General features: G+C 46.4%; 1 protein-coding gene and 1 pseudogene across 13 annotated transcripts in view; one reads left to right on the top strand and one right to left on the bottom strand.

Moving 5' to 3' along the window:
* The window catches only part of LOC147616370 (uncharacterized), a 301,034-nt pseudogene that overhangs the window by 106,642 nt on the left and 176,212 nt on the right, over nt 1–18,180 (top strand).
* LOC147616371 (callose synthase 3-like) overlaps nt 1–18,180 on the bottom strand; it is a 118,653-nt gene that overhangs the window by 51,863 nt on the left and 48,610 nt on the right. For 8 of the 13 annotated variants that reach the window (XR_015262486.1, XM_086777430.1, XM_086777437.1 and 5 more), the window contains 3 exons: nt 5,623–5,751; nt 5,462–5,554; nt 5,220–5,311 (listed from right to left, as the gene is read on the bottom strand). Coding sequence is in view for 11 of the 13 variants with exons in the window: in XM_086777430.1 (XP_086633556.1) it covers nt 5,220–5,311; nt 5,462–5,554; nt 5,623–5,751 (314 nt within the window). In the remaining 2 variants the exon portion in view is untranslated. Of the gene's footprint in view, nt 1–5,219; nt 5,312–5,461; nt 5,555–5,622; nt 5,752–18,180 lie in introns of those variants that run through there. The other 5 variants (XM_086777433.1, XM_086777435.1, XM_086777436.1 and 2 more) reach the window with 3 other exon arrangements.

Genomic DNA, 18,180 nt, shown 5'->3' with positions numbered 1-18,180 from the left:
ATCGATATAATCTAGAAGCAGTGTGTCACATGCACCCTGCACTGTAGTGCATGGTGACAAGATGGCTCATCATCAGTGCAACATTGTACAACAGTAGATATTTGTCGTACGCCGTGACCCCATTGTAATCCTCAGTCCAGGATATGTCAGGCACGAGCTACCTAGGTTGTTTCTCAGCCTTAGAAAGTCAATCAGTCAGTCAAAGTCCCTTAACCCACTTGGAGAGAATCATTCATGCATATAGAATTCATAGAGGCCTTAGGGTTTGCATCCCACTTGGAGAGAATCATTCATGCATATAGAATTCATAGAGGCCTTAGGGTTTGCATCAAAACATGTTTGCATTTTGCATAGCATTCATCCCATGTGCATATAGACCATCTAGATCATTGTTGAACACTCAGAATATCATCCTATTTTTTTCACATTTTATAACATGTATCTGGTATATTTAACCATATTATTATCAACATTGTTCATTTAATGCAAGACATGAAGGAGTCGGCCAGCTTTCAGCCAGCCGACCTACTCATGAAAGGCATATAAATAGCCTAGCATTGCATTCATTCAATCATTCAATCATCGGCCTTCAAGCGTTTCATCCTCCAGCACAAGAGCATCAACAATTGAGCGTCCAGCCCCTCATCATCAAAACGCAGCACCATTCAGCATTTAGCCACTTCAAAACCTTGCGTTTTCAGCATTCATCATAGCATCGTTTTGCTTCAGCCCTTCCGGTGCAGATTTGCAGCCTTCCTACATTCCATTGGAAGAGTGCATAGGCTTGAGATCGGTCATCATTGGTGCTTCTACAGCCGTGTACAGTTCAACCTGACTCTTGGTCTTTCAAAGGTCTTGCGTTTGGCTTATCTACAGTCTAAAGTCAGTCACTCAGTCATTCTCTTCAAAGATAATAAAGCAAATACTCCTAGCAATAGGAGGGGACCCTTCAATGGGTAATTTGGGACCCAATAAGGTGTACGATCTATCTCTCTCTCTCTCTCTCATCTCTTAAAGTTTGAAGTGCTAAGAGTGGATTGCTAAAGACTCGCGAAACTCGGGATAAAGAAGGCGGTGTGAGACTTTGTGTGACAGGATCCTTATTATGCATGATTCCACTGCATGTTACATAGTGAGCTATTATAAAGGGACTTTAGGGAATGGTCCATGTTCCATTCTTTGCAAAGTCCAGACTTCAAGCCGCCCTTCAATAGGGTCATCCAATAACACACCAAATGGTTGTAGCTCCTCTCTAATTAGTGTTCAAATTAGTCTACAATGCATGCCCAAATGCCAACGTTGATGTGGTTCTGGAAAAGACATTACTCTTCCTTCATTGGTGATGACATCTTGACACAAGTAGATCCCCTTTGTGGATAGGAAGTATGCCTTTCTTGGAGAGCACAAAGCAAGTGGACAATCAAATGCTCGACTCCAATGTAGACTTTCTTGTCACAGAGAATTTCCTATCTCTGGGGCTCTACTCGACCAATGAAGATATTGTAGGATCTTTTGCCAATCTTTAATCAATTGAGTAGAATAAGGGCATCCGATAATTTTTCCAGTCACATGACCTACCAAAATCTCCCATAGATTGAGCTCCCATTTACCAAAAGAGTCAACTTTAAAGTTTCGACACATGTCAGAGATCATCAACACTCAAGGGACATCCTTGCCTTACTGAGCGGCCCAATACCCATTGACAAGGCAATCCTTTTCCTAGGATACACCAAGTTGTGTTATCTTTGTACAACCAGTAAATAACATTCTGCATTTTAGTGCCAAAACCAAGCTTTTGCGTAACTATAGAAATTTAATCCCACTGAATTGTATCAAAAGCCTTGGCTACATCAACTTGTAGTAAGAGCACTTCTTGGTCAGTGTATTTGGCATATTCAATACCCACATAAGCATTACAAACATTGTCTGTGATTTGTCGTTGAAAAACAAATCCATATTGTGCCAGGTGGTGCAGGCCTCTATGCAGAATTTTTGATAATCTCTTAGCAAGCCTTTTGGTGTTGATCTTGTAGATTACTAGCATTAATTTGATAGGCCACCAATCTAATAGGTTTGTTCAGAGATTTCTTTTAGGCACAAGTTTTACAAGTCCCTCTTGCCACGATGAGGGCATAATGCCTACTATCCATTGATTCATCATGAGTAAAAGAGGGTCTGCAAGTTGATCTCTCTCTCTCTGGCATCGATACCCAAAGTGGAATGTAAATGGATGTACCCGATCTGTCCCATAGGTCGGATTCGGCCTCCCGTGGCCGTTAATATAACTTTCTTTCTTTCTTTCTTTCTCTCCCCACCACACAGAAATAGATCCAGAAGGTTCTCCACCAACGTTGACATGCTCCCATCACAAAGGCCTCACCCCCTTTCTGACGTGAGATTGATCCTGGCTGAGGAGGGATTCTAGAGTAATATCTGCTATCTGTTTCCATGGGTATCATTATATCCATGTTACCATTGTATTACTTGCGGTCTCATAGACCCTTGGGGTCTTCCGTAGACGTTAATATTACGTTCTTTATTTCTTTCTTTCTCTCTACAAAAATCAAGTTGTGGAAGTAGTGAGCACCTTGGTATCGAGGTACCGTCAACCCATAGATGGCAGCAACACACTCCCTCGAATTGAGGATACTATGCATTCGAGAATGTATGAAATGAAGCAGGAATCAAAAGCTGGGATCTTAAGAAATATCTTTTACATACTTTGTTCACACCACTGCTACTCTATGGTGTCGAGGTAGGGGGGGGGGTAGCATCTCCACATCTACTTGTAAAGACATAGAAAGGGTTCAAAAGAAGTTTCTTACTAACTTTTTTAAGGTCAAACAACAAACCGCCTACCCACTTCTATTAGAGTCCGGCGGTTCTGCCATTGAAACCTTGGGAATGCAAAGATTAGTAGAATTATGAATACAATAACGAGCTTCAAAAGTTACTTCATGACATATTGCCACGGATAACCTGTGAAGCAAGTTGCAAAAGACAAAAAACTCATAAGAGTTAGATACTAAGCTCGGGGTAGATGTTGGACAACAACGATGGTTTGCTTGATGGGATGCCATGCACCCTTTTAGTGTCACATGCACTCTGCACTTAGTGCATGGTGACAAGATGGCTCATCATCAGCAGTGCAATAGTTGTACATTATTAGAACCCAGTAGGATGATAATTGTCGTACGCCGTGACCCCATTGTACATCCTCAATCCAGGATAAGTCAGGCACAAGCTACGTAGGTCATTTCTCAGCCTTAGCGGGTCAGTCAATCAGTCAAGTCCCTTAACCCACTTGGAGAGAATCATTCATGCATGTAGAGTCAGTAGAAGCCTTAGGGTTTGCATTAGAAAGCACTCTACATCCTGCATAATATGCATTCATATGCCTATGCATCATTTAGAACATCCCAGAAGCCTTAGGGAATTTACTAGGATTTATCTAGTATTTTTTCCATATTTTTTGGTATTTATTTAGCATTTATTGTCATTTATAAATATAAACTTTATTAAATAAATGACCAGCCAACTTGACCAACCTCTAGTTAGTATAAATAGGCTTGCATAGGGCTTAGTTTCTCATTCAGTCTTCAGTGTGCTAAGAGCTTTCCTCCTCAGCCCTAGGAGTTCCCTTGCCTTCAACACTAGACTAGTCTCATCCAGCCCTTGGAGTGCTTGAGTGTGCTTCAGCCAACCTTGGTTCTCCAACGCATGCAATTCAGCAGTCCCTACAGCCATAAGCGCTTCAGTTCAGCCCCAAATCAGCATATACTCTTGCGTTTTCTGCATGTGAATCAGCCGCCTCCAGTTCAATCCCCTACATGCTGCGTTTACAGATCTTCAGCCCCTTCAAGTCTGCGTTTCTGTCCAGCAGCAGCCCTGTAGCTTGCGTTTCAGTCTAGCATCAGTCCTACGCCAGAAAACAGCTCTACAGCCCTGCGTTTGCAGATTTCCAGCAGTCCTTCCATGCGTTTTCAGTCCTCCAGCAGTTTACATCAGTATTCAGCCTTCAGTGCATCATCCAGTCATACACCAGCCCTCTGGCGAAGGTAACACAGCATTTACAGCATTCTAACATAGCTTAGAACAATACACCATCTCCTTTTCTCAGCCTCAGGTGTGCAGCCCTTCCTCATGCCCTTGGGAAGAGTGCATAAGCTCGAGATCAGTTCATCGAGGTGTTTCTACAGCCGTGTACAGTTCAGCCAGGCTTCCGATCCTCCGAGATCTTGCGTTTGGCTTATCTACAGCCCACAGTCATTCTCTCTAAGGAAATAAAGCAAATACTATCTCTTTATCGGGATAGGGGGCCCTTCAGTGGGTAATTCGGGACCCAATCTGGTGTACAGTTCTCATATCTCTCTCTCATATCTCTTTAAAGTTTGAAGTATTAAAGTGGATTGCTAAACTCACGAAACTCAGGATACAGAAGACGGTGTGAGCATTTGTGTGACAGGATCTTCCAATACAAAGACTTCCGCTGCATATCACATTTAGTGATGCATCTATTGATCTACTGGGTCAGACTCTCAGAGTCCCAGCGAACATGCACACAATGGTCTCCTAGTGTACAAGAGAACAAGCTACACGCTCTTGGATGCCCCGCCTACACTGCCATTCACACACGTTTTCCCAACTTATTTGAAGAAGAAAGTAAGATTCACACCTTCCTCTCACAAAGGAAAAGCATTGCTTTGTCTACCTTCATTGCAGAGATATTTTGCCATCAGGAGACACTTCCTCCCTAGCTCCATGTGTTTTGTATAGGTCTCATAGGCTGTATTCGGCCTCAACAGACGATAACAAGATCTCTCTCCTCTTATGTTTCATGCTCCTGGTATTCCATGACAAGATTTCCATGGACAGTTTTGTATCACTCCAGTGAGAAAGTTTTGATTTGTTCTATTTTATTTTCCTTTCCATGATGAGATATGCCATGGACATTATTGTATCACTTTGGTCTCATAGGCTCATTGGGCCTTTAGTAGATGCTTAATATACCTTTCTTTCTGTGTTTCTTTCTGTGTGCGCGTCAGGTGTCAAGGTCAAACTCACACCCATTTCTAAGAAGAAGATACAATAACCACTCAAGAAAGGGCCAGCCAACAACTAAACCAACACTTCAAACTCATACTGGTAATAGGACACATAAAAACCTTTCAACATTGGCCACAGATAAAGTATACTGTATAACAACGACACTGATATACCTCACATTGCATTCACAACCCAAAAACTTGCACCATTTCCTGTAGTTCTTGAGTAGCTTTTCCTCGACTTCATGCAGCGGCAGATCGTCCAACTGAAACATGCAACAAACGGTCATTTGTCATCATGTATCCTGCATGTCATCATATTATGACAATCATGTATCCTGCATATCATAATATGACTGCTAACATGATTGTCATCATGTTAGCAGTCCTCCATCACAATCCAAAAGAAACTCAACCTTCTTTTGAGAAATCTGGCTCGGTGACTGACCCATATCTGCACTTGCAAGTAGAAGAATCAAGTGCTCTCTCTGGTTCATAATATTACCTTCCTGGAAGAAAAGTATTTCAAAATTAAAGTTTTTAAGCCTGCAAGCTTTGCTGTTGCAAAAACTCCTACCTGGAAACCAAACATGATCTGAAGCCAATCAAAAAGATCTAGAGCGAGACTCTTTTGTTTAGTTCCCTGCGTATCAGGTGGCCATGGAAGCCCACGAATATTTCCAAGTGCTAAAACTGCATACTTTATCTGCAAAATGTCAAGAAAGGTAAGAACAAGGAGGCCGAAAGCACATCTACCTCGAAGATTATCAACCTAACCATTGAGGAGGAACAAAGAAGAAAGACAAGGGAACTTCATGTGCAGATCACGGGGCTTAAGGACGGTGACAATGTAGAGGAGGAAGCCAACGATTTATACACACGCAGGAGCATTTCAAGGCCTACACACACGGGGGCTTGGAGAGTCACTGTACCTGCCTGCGCTGCCTGAAACCAGCCTCTGTACCCGACTGTACCAGCTGGTACAGTTCTGTGCCTGCAGCCAATCGCCTGTCAGCAGTCGTACAGCTACTTTTACCTGCTGTCCGTACGACTGTACCTGCAGCACAGTTTCTGTCAGAACCCACAGCACCTGTACCTGCTCAGCCTATCAGCGCCGCCTGTACCAGTAGAGAAACCTGCAGCAGCCGTACTGTACTTGCCGTCGTACAACTCTGTACGGCCTGCACACGTGGGCTGTACGGGCAGGTTTGCACAGAAAACAGCAGCAAAAACCAGCAAACAGCAGTCGACCAGCTTCTTTCCTCCTTCTCCACGCTTGAGCTTACACGACTCTCCAAAAGCAAGAGAGAGAGAGAGAGGTGAGAGAGGCATGCAACTCCAAAAGTGGAGTGGCCTCTCCCCAAAAATGTCCTAGGGCCCTAACTTTAATAAACATTAAAGTTCCCTAGGGGCCACTAAGGCCTAGGGGCAACCATCAATAAAACATTAAAAACATTAATGTCTTGGTCCCCCCTTTCACATCTGAAGTGTCCACACATCATTTCATTTGTCCGGGCACCCCAAATGTGAATCTTTTAATATTTTTGCTCAGCAACCACCATGCCCACACTTGTGCTGTTCCATTTTCACAGGGCCATGACATACCCCCCTCTTGAAAAATGGCAAGCGTCCTCGATTGCATTCTGGTGATACAGTAAAATATCCAAAGTGAAATATACAATATGGCAAGATCAGCGTCCCAATCTCTCTAAGCCATGCACATGTATCAACATTCACTGCAAACCAATGGCGTAGTAGTAGTCCAAGTTGTATACCACTGTGAACCATACATAACCACAATATCCCATGTGACTAGTACACATATATCATAGAAGTCCCATAAACAGATGTACTGTCAGCCATCAGTACCTTCGGGTGAGATAAAAACTGCACCAAGCGACCTCTAGATGTCATCTGAGCCTGTCTGTACCAAGGGAGTGGAGGTGCTACCCCCCTCTTGAGCATCAGGCAATGCTCCAGACCCATGCTCTGCTGAACCTAAATGAGCCACAACAAGAGTCGGCTCTAACTCAAAGGCATCGAGACAAAGCTGCAAAACCTGAGGTGAATCTGTTAAGTCACCTTCCTCCATCCACTTCGCATCCATCGGTGAATAGTTCTTGAACTTCACAAGATAGCGACGGGAAACTTTACCTCATACCTTTCTTTCCTTATGTGCCAGTATCTGCTCTGGAATCAGAATCTCATCAAGTTCCTCAACTTCCGACTGAGCCTCATCTGATACATCCTTAGGCACATCCCCACGGAAAGGTCTAAGGAGACTCACGTGAAAAGCATTGTGAATCCTCCAATGATCTGGTAGCTTCAAACGATAGGCTACCTCACCAATCTTTTCCAATACCTAAAAAGGCCCATAATAACGCATGCTCAGCTTAGGGAATAAGCGCTCATAAGCAAGTGAAACTGCTGAGACCTATGGCTTGCGTGACAAAGCATCGGCCACTACATTCTTTTTGCCTTCCACATGCACAATCTGAAAGTGACACATAGACAAAAAGTTTGCCCAACGCATATGCTTCTCTGAAAGCTTAGTTTGCGTGAGGAAATAACGCAAGGTCTGATGATCTGTCTGCACAGTGAAATCAGCCCCAAGCAAGTAGTGTTTCCATGTAGAAAGAGCGTGAATTACAGCCAACATCTCTTTCTCATAAACCTGTAACTGCTTCTCGGCATCTTGCAATATTCTACTCTCATAGGTGATCACATGTCCCTCTTGCATGAGAACTGCCCCAATGCTACTTCCGCATGCATCACACTGGACAACAAAAGCCTTTCGGAGATCCGGTAACACCAATACTGGATCCGAAGTAAGCTTTTCTTTGAGCTTTTTGAATGCTGTAATTTCCCGATCAGCCCATCTAAACGGAGTTGCCTTCTTTGTTAAGGCATGAAGGGGCGAAGCAATTTCAGCAAAATACCGTATGTACCGCCTATAATAGGAACACAATCCTAGAAAGCTGTGTACATCATGCACGGTCCTCAAATCTGGCCAATTAAGAATTGCTTCCATCTTCGCTGGATCCATACGAACTCCATGCTTAGACACAATATGCCCCAAGAAATGTATCTCTTGCAAAAAGAACTCACTCTTCTTGCCATTAACAACCAGCCTATGGTTCCTGAGTTCTGCAAACACAATGGCCAAATGCTTCTATGCTCTTCCTCAGTTTGTGAATGCACAATCATATCATCAAAGAATGTGTCCACAAACGCTCTATGAGGCCTGAAAATCCTGTCCATCATTCTGTTAAATGTGGCAGGTGCATTTGTCAAACCAAAGGGCATAACCAAGAACTCATACAACCCAAACGTGGTTCGGAATGCTGTCTTATGCACATTCTCGGGTCTAATACGTATCTGATGATACCCGCTTTTCAAGTCAATACGACTAAAGACTGTGGAGCCCTGTAAGCGGTCCAAAATGTCATCGATCCTCGGAATGGGGAATCGATTCTTGATGGTATTCTTGTTCAGCGCCCTGTAGTCAATACACATGCGCCAAGAACCATCCTTCTTTTGCACTAAGAGTACAGGTGAGCCAAAGGGTGATGAGCTAGGCTGTATCAACCCTTTATTCAAAAGCTCCTGCACCTGACTCATAATTTCTTCCTGTTGGGCTGCACTAACACGGTACGGCGGTCTATTTGGTGGAGTACTACCAGGAATTAGATCAATGGCATGATCTTTTGGCCTCTCAGGAGGGGCAATGACTCGGAAAAACAATCTTGGAACCCACATAAGAAATCAGTCCTGTCCTTATCTAACATAGACAAATTAGACTTAGACTCATCATCTTGTGCATCCTTTACATAAATCAAGTACGCGGAAAGATGTTTTTTCATTACTGATGAAATTGCAGAAGCTGATACAATAGGAACAAATTCCCCTTTAAGTTTTACATCCAAAACATGTTCTTTTCCTCTATGAGTCAGAGTGATCTTCCTATTGTATGTGTCCACCACCGCATGTACTCTATGGCACCATGGCATACCCAACAAAACATCACAGCCATCCAGAGGCATGATGAAAAACTCTTCGCTGTCCACATAACCCTGCAAATGAAGCCTGAGCTTCCCAATGATAGGAGTCACGGGTTCTGTATACCCTGGACAAGCCATGTTAGCCTCATATAACGGCCCCATACCCTCTGCACGAATCCCCAATCGGCCAGCCAAATCTGGTGAAATGAAGTTGGCTCTAGCACCTGTGTCAAAGAATATCAAGGCATTCTCATCTCTCACTTTGCCCCATGCCCTGCACAACTTTGTCTCTTCACCACCTGGCTGTTCCCCCACAAGATCAGGAACTAACCTTGCAGAAGGTTTTGGTTTCTTTGACTTGGGCTCTCCTTTATTGTCAGAGTCCTTTTGGGACTTTCTCTTGGGACAATTAAATGACATATGTCCCTCTTCAGTACAGTAAAAACATTTCCGAGCATCTCTCAAAGCCTGTCTCTCCTCAGAAGTTCTCTTGGGCATTGGCAACTTCTTGTACCGCGTCTCTGAAGACCCTTTAGCATCACGTGAAGCATGCCCAGATTTTTCAGCTTTCTTGCTCGAGTTCTTACTGCCTTTAAACCCAGATGATCCTCCAGTGAGTAACGCATTAGCTATCATAGCATTTTCTATCATCTGTGACATGTTCGTTACTCGAGTCTTGATACAATAATCTCGCACCTCTTTGGGCAGCCCACAACAATACTTCTCTACCTGCTCAGACAAAGGCACTGCACGGTAAGAAGTCACTGGAAGTAAAGCTTCCCAAAACTTCTTGTTATAATCTTCCAAATTTTCACATTTTGAAGCATCCAACTTGTGCCATGCAGTCATAACATCCACCTCAAATGTAGATGTGAGCCATACGGAAGAGAAGACCTGTTTAAATTGTACCCAAGTAGTGGGTGCTATGCCCTGCAGAAGAAGAGTAGACCACCACTGCAAAGCATTGCCTTTGAGAAAAGTGGCAGCTTTCCTCACTTTAGAGGACTCTGTGTAATTCCCACCAGAAAAAGCAGCATCGAACTGCTGTAAAAAGGTAAGTGCTTTTAATTTATCTTTGGCTCCACTGAATGTATCAAATTTCACAGCAGCTCCCCCTTCCTTATAATCCTTCGCCTTTCCCATAGGCGTTAGATTATCATATGGAAGTGGCTTCACAAGATTGCTGCCCCCAACATTCATGCCCATCATAGGGTCAACATTCATGCCCATCATAGGGTCAACATTACCCATTCCCACACCTGGCATGCCATACATTCCAACCATGTTTCCAAACATACATACCATTATGCATACCTGGCTGCATACCACCATACATATTTGCTTGCATTCCAGGTTGCATGCCCCCAAACATATTTCCTTGCATACCGGACTGCATACCACCATACATATTCCCCTGCATACCAGGCTGAAAATTAGCTCCAAAAGGCCTTGGCATACCCATGCCTCCCTGAGGATAACCCCCAGTCATAGATTGGAACACCGAGCCACCACCAAAATAACCTAGATGCATAGTCTGCTGCTGAGGAATAGATGGCTGTCCAAAGAAGGAACTCTCAGAGTTAGCACCATAAGCATGTTGCATGTTCGGAAACTGTCCAAAAGATGGATCCTGTGGGATGGCACCACTATGACCCTGAGGAAGGTTCTTAGAACGCACCTTCTTCTTCTTCTTTTCGGGCTCTGTACGGGATCTCATAAATTCAGCAAACTTCTCACTTTGTGTGAGCTGCATAAACACATCCATAACACTAGCCAAACGATCTTTAAACCGAGCATCATCATCCTCTTTACCAAGTACATCTTCTGGCTGAGTTACATCCTCATAATGCTCATCATCTGCAACCTGTTCTCCTGCAAGAATATCCTCAGATGCATTTCTCTCAGGAGAGGTCTCTTGCTATTCCTCTTCATGATAAAAGTACTCATCTTCTGTATCAGACATGTTTGCTGAATTTTTCAGCGATGACTTTCCTCGAGTCAACCACGAGCTCACCACCTTTAGAAAGTTGATGATTGGTCCCGAGGACGGAACCTTGAAACCGGCCTCTGGTAGAAACCAAAGTGCGGTAGACTAGCAGTCACCCTTCCACTTGTAGTCCAGATATAAAACAAATGTGATTGGAGCTAGAGTGCCCCAAATCTGAAAATAAAACGACACCTGTTGGCCCCAAAGCTTGGCGCCCCTTGCGGTATTTCTTTATTCAATTTCAAAAATATGTAAGGCTGAGTACAACTAAACCAGCCAAGAGAATACACCTGTATGTCCAATCTGGTAGCCCACAATACCTCTTAGCACAGAGGATTCACACACACACAGATCTGTGTCTCAAAGCAACACTCTGTGCTCCCCTCTGATCAGCCAAGACCATTTAGCAGGACAGCCTTGAGCATACATCTGGCATATCTCATGCACATGATTCAACAACTCAGCACAAACATACATTCACTGTCCAATCTCTGTTTCCACCCTTTTCAATCTACCATACCCCTCCTCTCACAAGGGGCCAGATAGCACAAATCTACAGCAGACACAAGCCAATGGAAAGAAAGGTAGATGAACAAATTCAGAGCTTACCAAGTCAGCACGTGGTTCTGCACCCGTGGAACAGTTCGTACCAGTCTACACTTGACAACGACTGTCTGTACTGTTTCCCCTGCAACCACTTGACTATCGCACCAACCAAGCTCTAAAAATGCTCTGCCTGCAACTGGAAGTGCTGTACCTGTCTGTACAGACCAGAAAATCAGCACTATACCTGTCCGTACAGCCTGTACCAGCAATCCACGTGGCACTGTACCTGCCTGCGTTGCCTGAAACCAGTCTCTGTACCCGACTGTCCCAACTGGTACAGTTCTGTACCTGCAGCCAGTCGCATGTCAGCAGTCATACAGCTGCTTGTACCTGCTGTCCGTACGACTGTACCTGCAGCACAGTTACTGTCAAAACCCACAGCACCTGTACCTGCTCAGCCTGTCAGCGCCGCCTGTACCAGCAGAGAAACCTGCAACAGCCGTACTGTACTTGCTGTCGTACAACTCTGTACGGCCTGCACACGTGGGCTGTACGGGCAGGCTTGCACAGAAAACAGCAGCAAAAACCAGCAAACAGCAGTCGACCAGCTTCTTTCCTCCTCCTCCACCCTTGAGCTTACACGACTCTCCAAAAGCAAGAGAGAGAGAGAGGTGAGAGAGGCATGCAACTCCAAAAGTGGAGTGGCCTCTCCCCAAAAATGTCCTAGGGCCCCAACTTTAATAAACATTAAAGTTCCCTAGGGACCACTAAGGCCTAGGGGCAACCATCAATAAAACATTAAAAACATTAATGTCTTGGTCCCCCCTTTCACATCTGAAGTGTCCACACATCATTTCATTTGTCCGGGCACCCCAAATGTGAATCTTTTAATATTTTTGCTCAGCAACCACCATACCCACACTTGTGCTGTTCCATTTTCACAGGGCCATGACAGAGATCACTTCATGAGTATCACTGATGAGATGGATTTATAGAGAGGCCTAGATACATGGAGGGCTTTTTACCACACGGCTCCCAAGTGGCTATTGGTCAACTTAGAGTTTCATCACATCGATTGGAGATCGAGACTGGCAGAGCAGCACGGATCCCCCGAGAGGAGAGGGTATGCAGATTGTGCAGAGAGGAGGTGGAGAGTGAGGAGCATTATGTATGCAGATGCAGAGCATATACAGCCATAAGAGAGAGAGAGATCCCATTTTATTCAGAGAGCCACATTCCCTACACCAGATCTTTGAGGCAGTAGACCAGCGCATACTGGGGAGATTCATTCTAGACATACAACGTCACAGAGAGACATCATTACAGGCTTAGACAGCTCCAGAGGGGGGACGACAGACACAGATTACTACATTTTTTCAGAGATCCATCCCACTCCCAGCCCCTACACAGCAGGGAATTACTCTCCAAAGAGCAGAGACACTCAGAGCCCGCAGGAGACGGAGGACACCTGGCTTTCGGACACCACGCCTATACCAGAGAGAGATGACAAAGATCAGAGCTCAGTTTCACAGGGAGGACGCGGAGCGACTGGCTCGCTTCAGAGCAAACCCAGGCATGTTCTTCAGGGAGCTGTGGACACCCCCTTCATTGATGTATACCATTTTATACCCCCAGTATGGTACAGGATGGAGCTAGCTAGGTTGCATATCATGATTATATACTCCATGCATATAGCTTTGCCTTCTCCTAGTAGTAGAGCTCCATCCCCTCCCCCACTCATTGTACTTCTTGCACACCCAGATTCAGCTTTTTAGTTCAGTACTTTTTCATTTTGTTGGGATGACAGAGGATACCCCACACAGGTACACTGATTTGTCTCATAGGCCGAGTTCGGTCTTTTGGATGACGTTAATAAAATCTTTCTTTCTTTCTTTCTTTCTCTCTCTTATACGGAGACCTAAAGAGGAGAGGATCTGCCGATTATGCCATATGCCGCTGCCCAGTATACTATGAGATCCGCAGGAGGTTTCACTGTCTATTTCGTGAGGGATTTGGTCCACTCTCTAGGATCATTGACTTCCAAGACCAACGTTGCCTAGGCCTCTTCCTGCTTGAGTTGCGTAGACACAAGGACACCTTTTTGAGAGAGCTTCGGCCCCAGCCACCCTGCCCCCTCCATCGCCAGCCAACCATCACCACTTTCTTCCGGACCCAGGAGGTGGAGGACACCAATATAGTGGATCTTGTGGACCCTCCACGAGCTGCTCCGGCCCTACCTTGACCGAGAGGAGTTACCTCGGATTGACCCTCCACACTCCAACGTGCCCGACGCCCCCGGGGCCCAGCCCCTTGTCGACCACGATCACCTCATTAGATCCAGATTAGGACATGCTCCACCGCCATCGAGCTACCTTTCCACATGACATAGCTGAGGAAGACCTCTCGGCCATACTCATTAGCCCCATGCTTGATATTTTGGAGAGTGGTATACCATCTACTCGAAGCTGATGCTGCTCTCATGTTTCTATGTTCTTAGTATTTCCATGATGAGTTTCCATGGAAAGTTTTGTATCACCTAAGTGAGATAGCTATGTTTATGTTTTCTTTCTATTTTACTTTCCATTCCATGATGAGATATGCCATGGACATTATTGTATCACTTTGGTCTCATAGGCCCATTGGGTCTTTCATATACCCCATTTTGACTAGTAGCATTAGCTTCCCACTCTCCCTAGTTGCTACTTCCGGATGCCCCCTACTGATGTATTGTGGGGCTAGATACTTACCTTCAGTTCTTTCTTTTCTTTTCCAAACAGTGTATCAGATGTCACATAGTTGTAACTTTGGTCCCATAGGTCACTTTGGCCTTTTGAAGACGTTCATATAACATTTCATTTCATTTCATTTCTCAAACAATACCCATGCTCCATGAGAACTTTCTCGTTCAAGCATTGATGGATGGGCTCTCTCTCTCTCTCTCTCTCTCTCTCTCTCTCTCTCTCTCTCTCTCTCGCAGGCTGGTTCGCTGGTTCGTTGTTCGCTGGTTCGCTGGTTCGCTGTTCGTGCTGTTGCTTGTTTCTCGCCCACCCCTTCGCCCTCGCCCTCCCCTCTCGCCCACCCTCCTCGCCCACCCTTCCGCCATTCTCCCTCCCCCCTCGCCCTCGCCCTCGCCCTCACCCTCGCCTACCCTCCTCGCACTCCCCTCTCGCCCACCCTCCACTCTCGCCCAGCCCCTCCCTCGCCCTTGCCTACTCTCCGCCCCTCCCCTCCCACCCACCCACCCGCCAAGCACTCCTGCCTCGCCTGCTTGCCTGGGCTCTCTCGCGCTGCCTGCCCTTCGCCCCCCCTCCTGCTGCCTACCTGCGCCCCCCCCTCACGTTGACTGCCCTTCGCTCTCTCTCTCTCTCTGCCCTCCCCCCGTCTCTCTCTCCTGCGCATCTCTCCCTCCCCTCCCTCCCACCTGTGCGCCCTCTTGCCCGCCTGCACCCCGCCCTTTGTCCCCTCCATCTCTCTCTCTCTCCTGAAGGTCAGCACCATGTTGGGACCAACCCTGGTCTGCTGAAGTAACAGTCACAGCCCACAAGGACTAACGACAGAAGAAACGTCATGGAGGCACGTATGGAAAAGTGCGAAAAGATACTGAAGGATTTGAAGAAAACCACGGACAGCAACCTCAACACTGTCCAGAAGAGCCTCCTCGATCGCATTGCTAAGCTGGAGACCGAGGCAGAAACATGGAAGAAAGAAAAGGAAACAATGCAGGAGGAGATTTCCCAGCTTAAAGGCCAAGTAGCTTCACTGTGTGAACGCCCAGAAGAAGGGGAAATCCTCGAGGCAGACAAAGAAGCCATGAAGGAGGAGCTCACCCAGACGATTACCAAAACCCTGGAGGGCAAGATGGAAGCAGTAAGAGAAGGATGGGTGGAAGTGGTCGAAAAAAACATTAAGAAAGAAGTACAAGAGGACACGCACATGGTCCAATCCACACTAGATGAAGAGAAGATGAGGAGAATCCGTCGCCTGAACATACGCGTGATAGGTATTCCAGAGACAGAGGGGTGCACCCCTGAGGCGGACGGCCGAAACTTATGCATAAAATTAGGCCATGGGGAGGATGCACCACTTCCATTCACCAAGATATGGAGGACAGCCCCACCCAAGGACCCCACCCAAAGTAAAGCCCTAGTGCTACAGTTCGCAAACTTGGATGCAAAGACAACATAGGAAATCATGCATGCCACAAATTAAAGCAGCACGTGCTGAAGGGAAAAAGGCACATTACAGAGACGGCCATGTATACATAGAGGGCAAGATGGTGGCATAGCGCCATATGGCCTATGGGACACAAGAAATTATCAAGAAGCACAAGGCGATATATGCAACAGTTTGGAACTGCAATGGGGCTCTATGGACACATCCAGGCAGACTAGAGGAGGTTATGGAGAACCGGGACATCATGTTTCTGACAGAGACACATGAAAGCCCAGAGAGAGGCCTACCACGGGTAGCAGGGTACCAGTGGGAATCAGTGTATAGACAAGGGATGCGACAGGGCACTTCCAGAGGCTCAGGTAGGATCGCTATACTATTCAGACGAGCACTACACCAACGTATCAGGGTGGTGTCGAGAGACCCAGAGGCACGCTACATGTGGATTAGCCTACAGCTCTCAAAGGTGAGAACAGTTTACTTGGCAATATGCTACTTCCCGCCGAAGGGGTCGAGATTCAACAACACAGGTCACATGGAGGACCAGATTGGAGGAGGAGAGGAGAGGAGAGAGGGGCCCTTCCTAGTGAGTCTCCATACGCCACTCTATCCGCAGATATCCTACACTATTCGACCATGAGGGAGGTTCTCCTGATGGGGGAATTCAATGCACGCACACAGAATCGACAGTGTGAATCATTCGACTTCACAGATCCCCTCATCCTACAGGCACTAGACGATGTAGATGCAGGGACCAGGAGGATGTCAGAGGACAGTGGGCCAGACAGTACATGTTATGGGCAACACCTTCTGGACCTGGGAGCTAGACACCATCTCGTTATTTATAACGGGATGTCACAATGGCCAGAATCGGGAAGACTCATCCATTCGCTTCTCTTGTACGTTTTTCCATACACGGTGTGCTCCTCTCCCACGCTACCACGCCAGGGACTCCTCTCCACTCTGGCACACATTCCCCTTCTCAACCAGGTGTCCAATGGAACCCAACAACAATCAGCCCGTGCCTTACATCTCGTACATAGACGAGGTCCCGGAGGCCATATTGCCCGCAAACTCTCGCGAGACACCCACACCGGAGCCCGCCCCATTACCCGAACCTGTTGCAGAACCTGTTCCGGCTCCAGTTCATGTACCAGGTCCCTTGGACTTTTTATTATACGTCAGTCACCGCCACGCCACTCAGTTCCAGGCGTGGGTGATCTGGCATATTTACTTGACGTGTCCAGCACACCATCTTGCTCATTACGAGTTTATTTTGGGACGGTACCCACATCTTGCATATTTCCTGGACGAGTGCCGTGTGGACGCAGTGAACCGGATCATCTCGCTCCAGCCCTTGGTTCGAGTATGCAGCGAGCTCATTGTGCTCGATTACACTCCCTTAACCCCTGCAGAGACACCTCCTCTCGACGAGGTGGAAGACTTCGAGCCTTCGGAGTTAGGCTCCGATTTCTTAGCAGAATTGGGAGACGATTCACTGTCACTCTCTCCTCCAGCAGTACCACATATTTCACCGGCTTCTCCGCGCTACTCCCTCTAGCAGATCCAACATGGCATCTATCTCAGAGGCCGAGGGCCAGCAACAAGACGAGCAAATGCAGGCCATTACATTATTACGCGAGCAGATGGAGACACTTCAGCAAACTTTTTCGACAAGTCTTTCTACCATCAACAGACGACTCGACCAGTTTGCAGCGGCCCCATCCAGTGCGCACATCAGCCAGTGATCCACAACCATCTTCTTCAGAGACTTCGGTAGCAAAAAATGAAGATGAACCAGATCCAACTGCCGAGGTAAACAATGCAGAACTCCAACTTCTTTATAAAATATTAACTGCTGCACAAAAAAAGAAACTCGATGTCAAACTGCCTGCCCCTTATAATGGTCGCCGCGACAAGCGCGTGCTTGACCAATGGATATTCAAAATGGAGGTATATTTGACCAATACCGATTTGGTCGAAAGCAAGAAGGTTGCTTTAGCCAGTTCCCTACTCAAGGATACAGCACTTCTATGGTGGCAACGACGTGTTGCAGATGGTAAACACACTCCTACTTGGGATAAATTCCGGCGCGCCCTCCGCAAGGCCTTTGAACCTGCCAGTGCGGACTACCATGCCCGGTCTGCTCTCCGCTGCCTGAGGCAAACAGGATCCTCAGCCGCATATATCACAGAGTTCCAACGTTTAACTCTGGAAATTGAGAGCCTCAGCCCCGCTGACAAGCTACACAGCTTCATCGATGGGCTTGAACCCAACTTACAGGAAGATGTGCAGAAGTTTAACCCTCTCACCATAGATGCTGCTATTGCCTACGTAGAGCGCCTTGGAGATCTACGACGACAACCCAGGACATCCTTCTTTGGCAATCGGTCCTCAAACAGTGCTCGTTTCTCCCAGCCCAATCGCAGAG

The sequence above is a fragment of the Cibotium barometz genome, chromosome 38 (assembly GCF_041138505.1).
Source record: "Cibotium barometz isolate CiBa-2024 chromosome 38, ASM4113850v1, whole genome shotgun sequence".
In the NCBI taxonomy this organism is placed as follows: Eukaryota; Viridiplantae; Streptophyta; class Polypodiopsida; order Cyatheales; family Cibotiaceae; genus Cibotium; species Cibotium barometz.
Note: the sequence above shows the minus strand (reverse complement) of the source record. Positions and strands in the feature narration are given on the sequence as shown.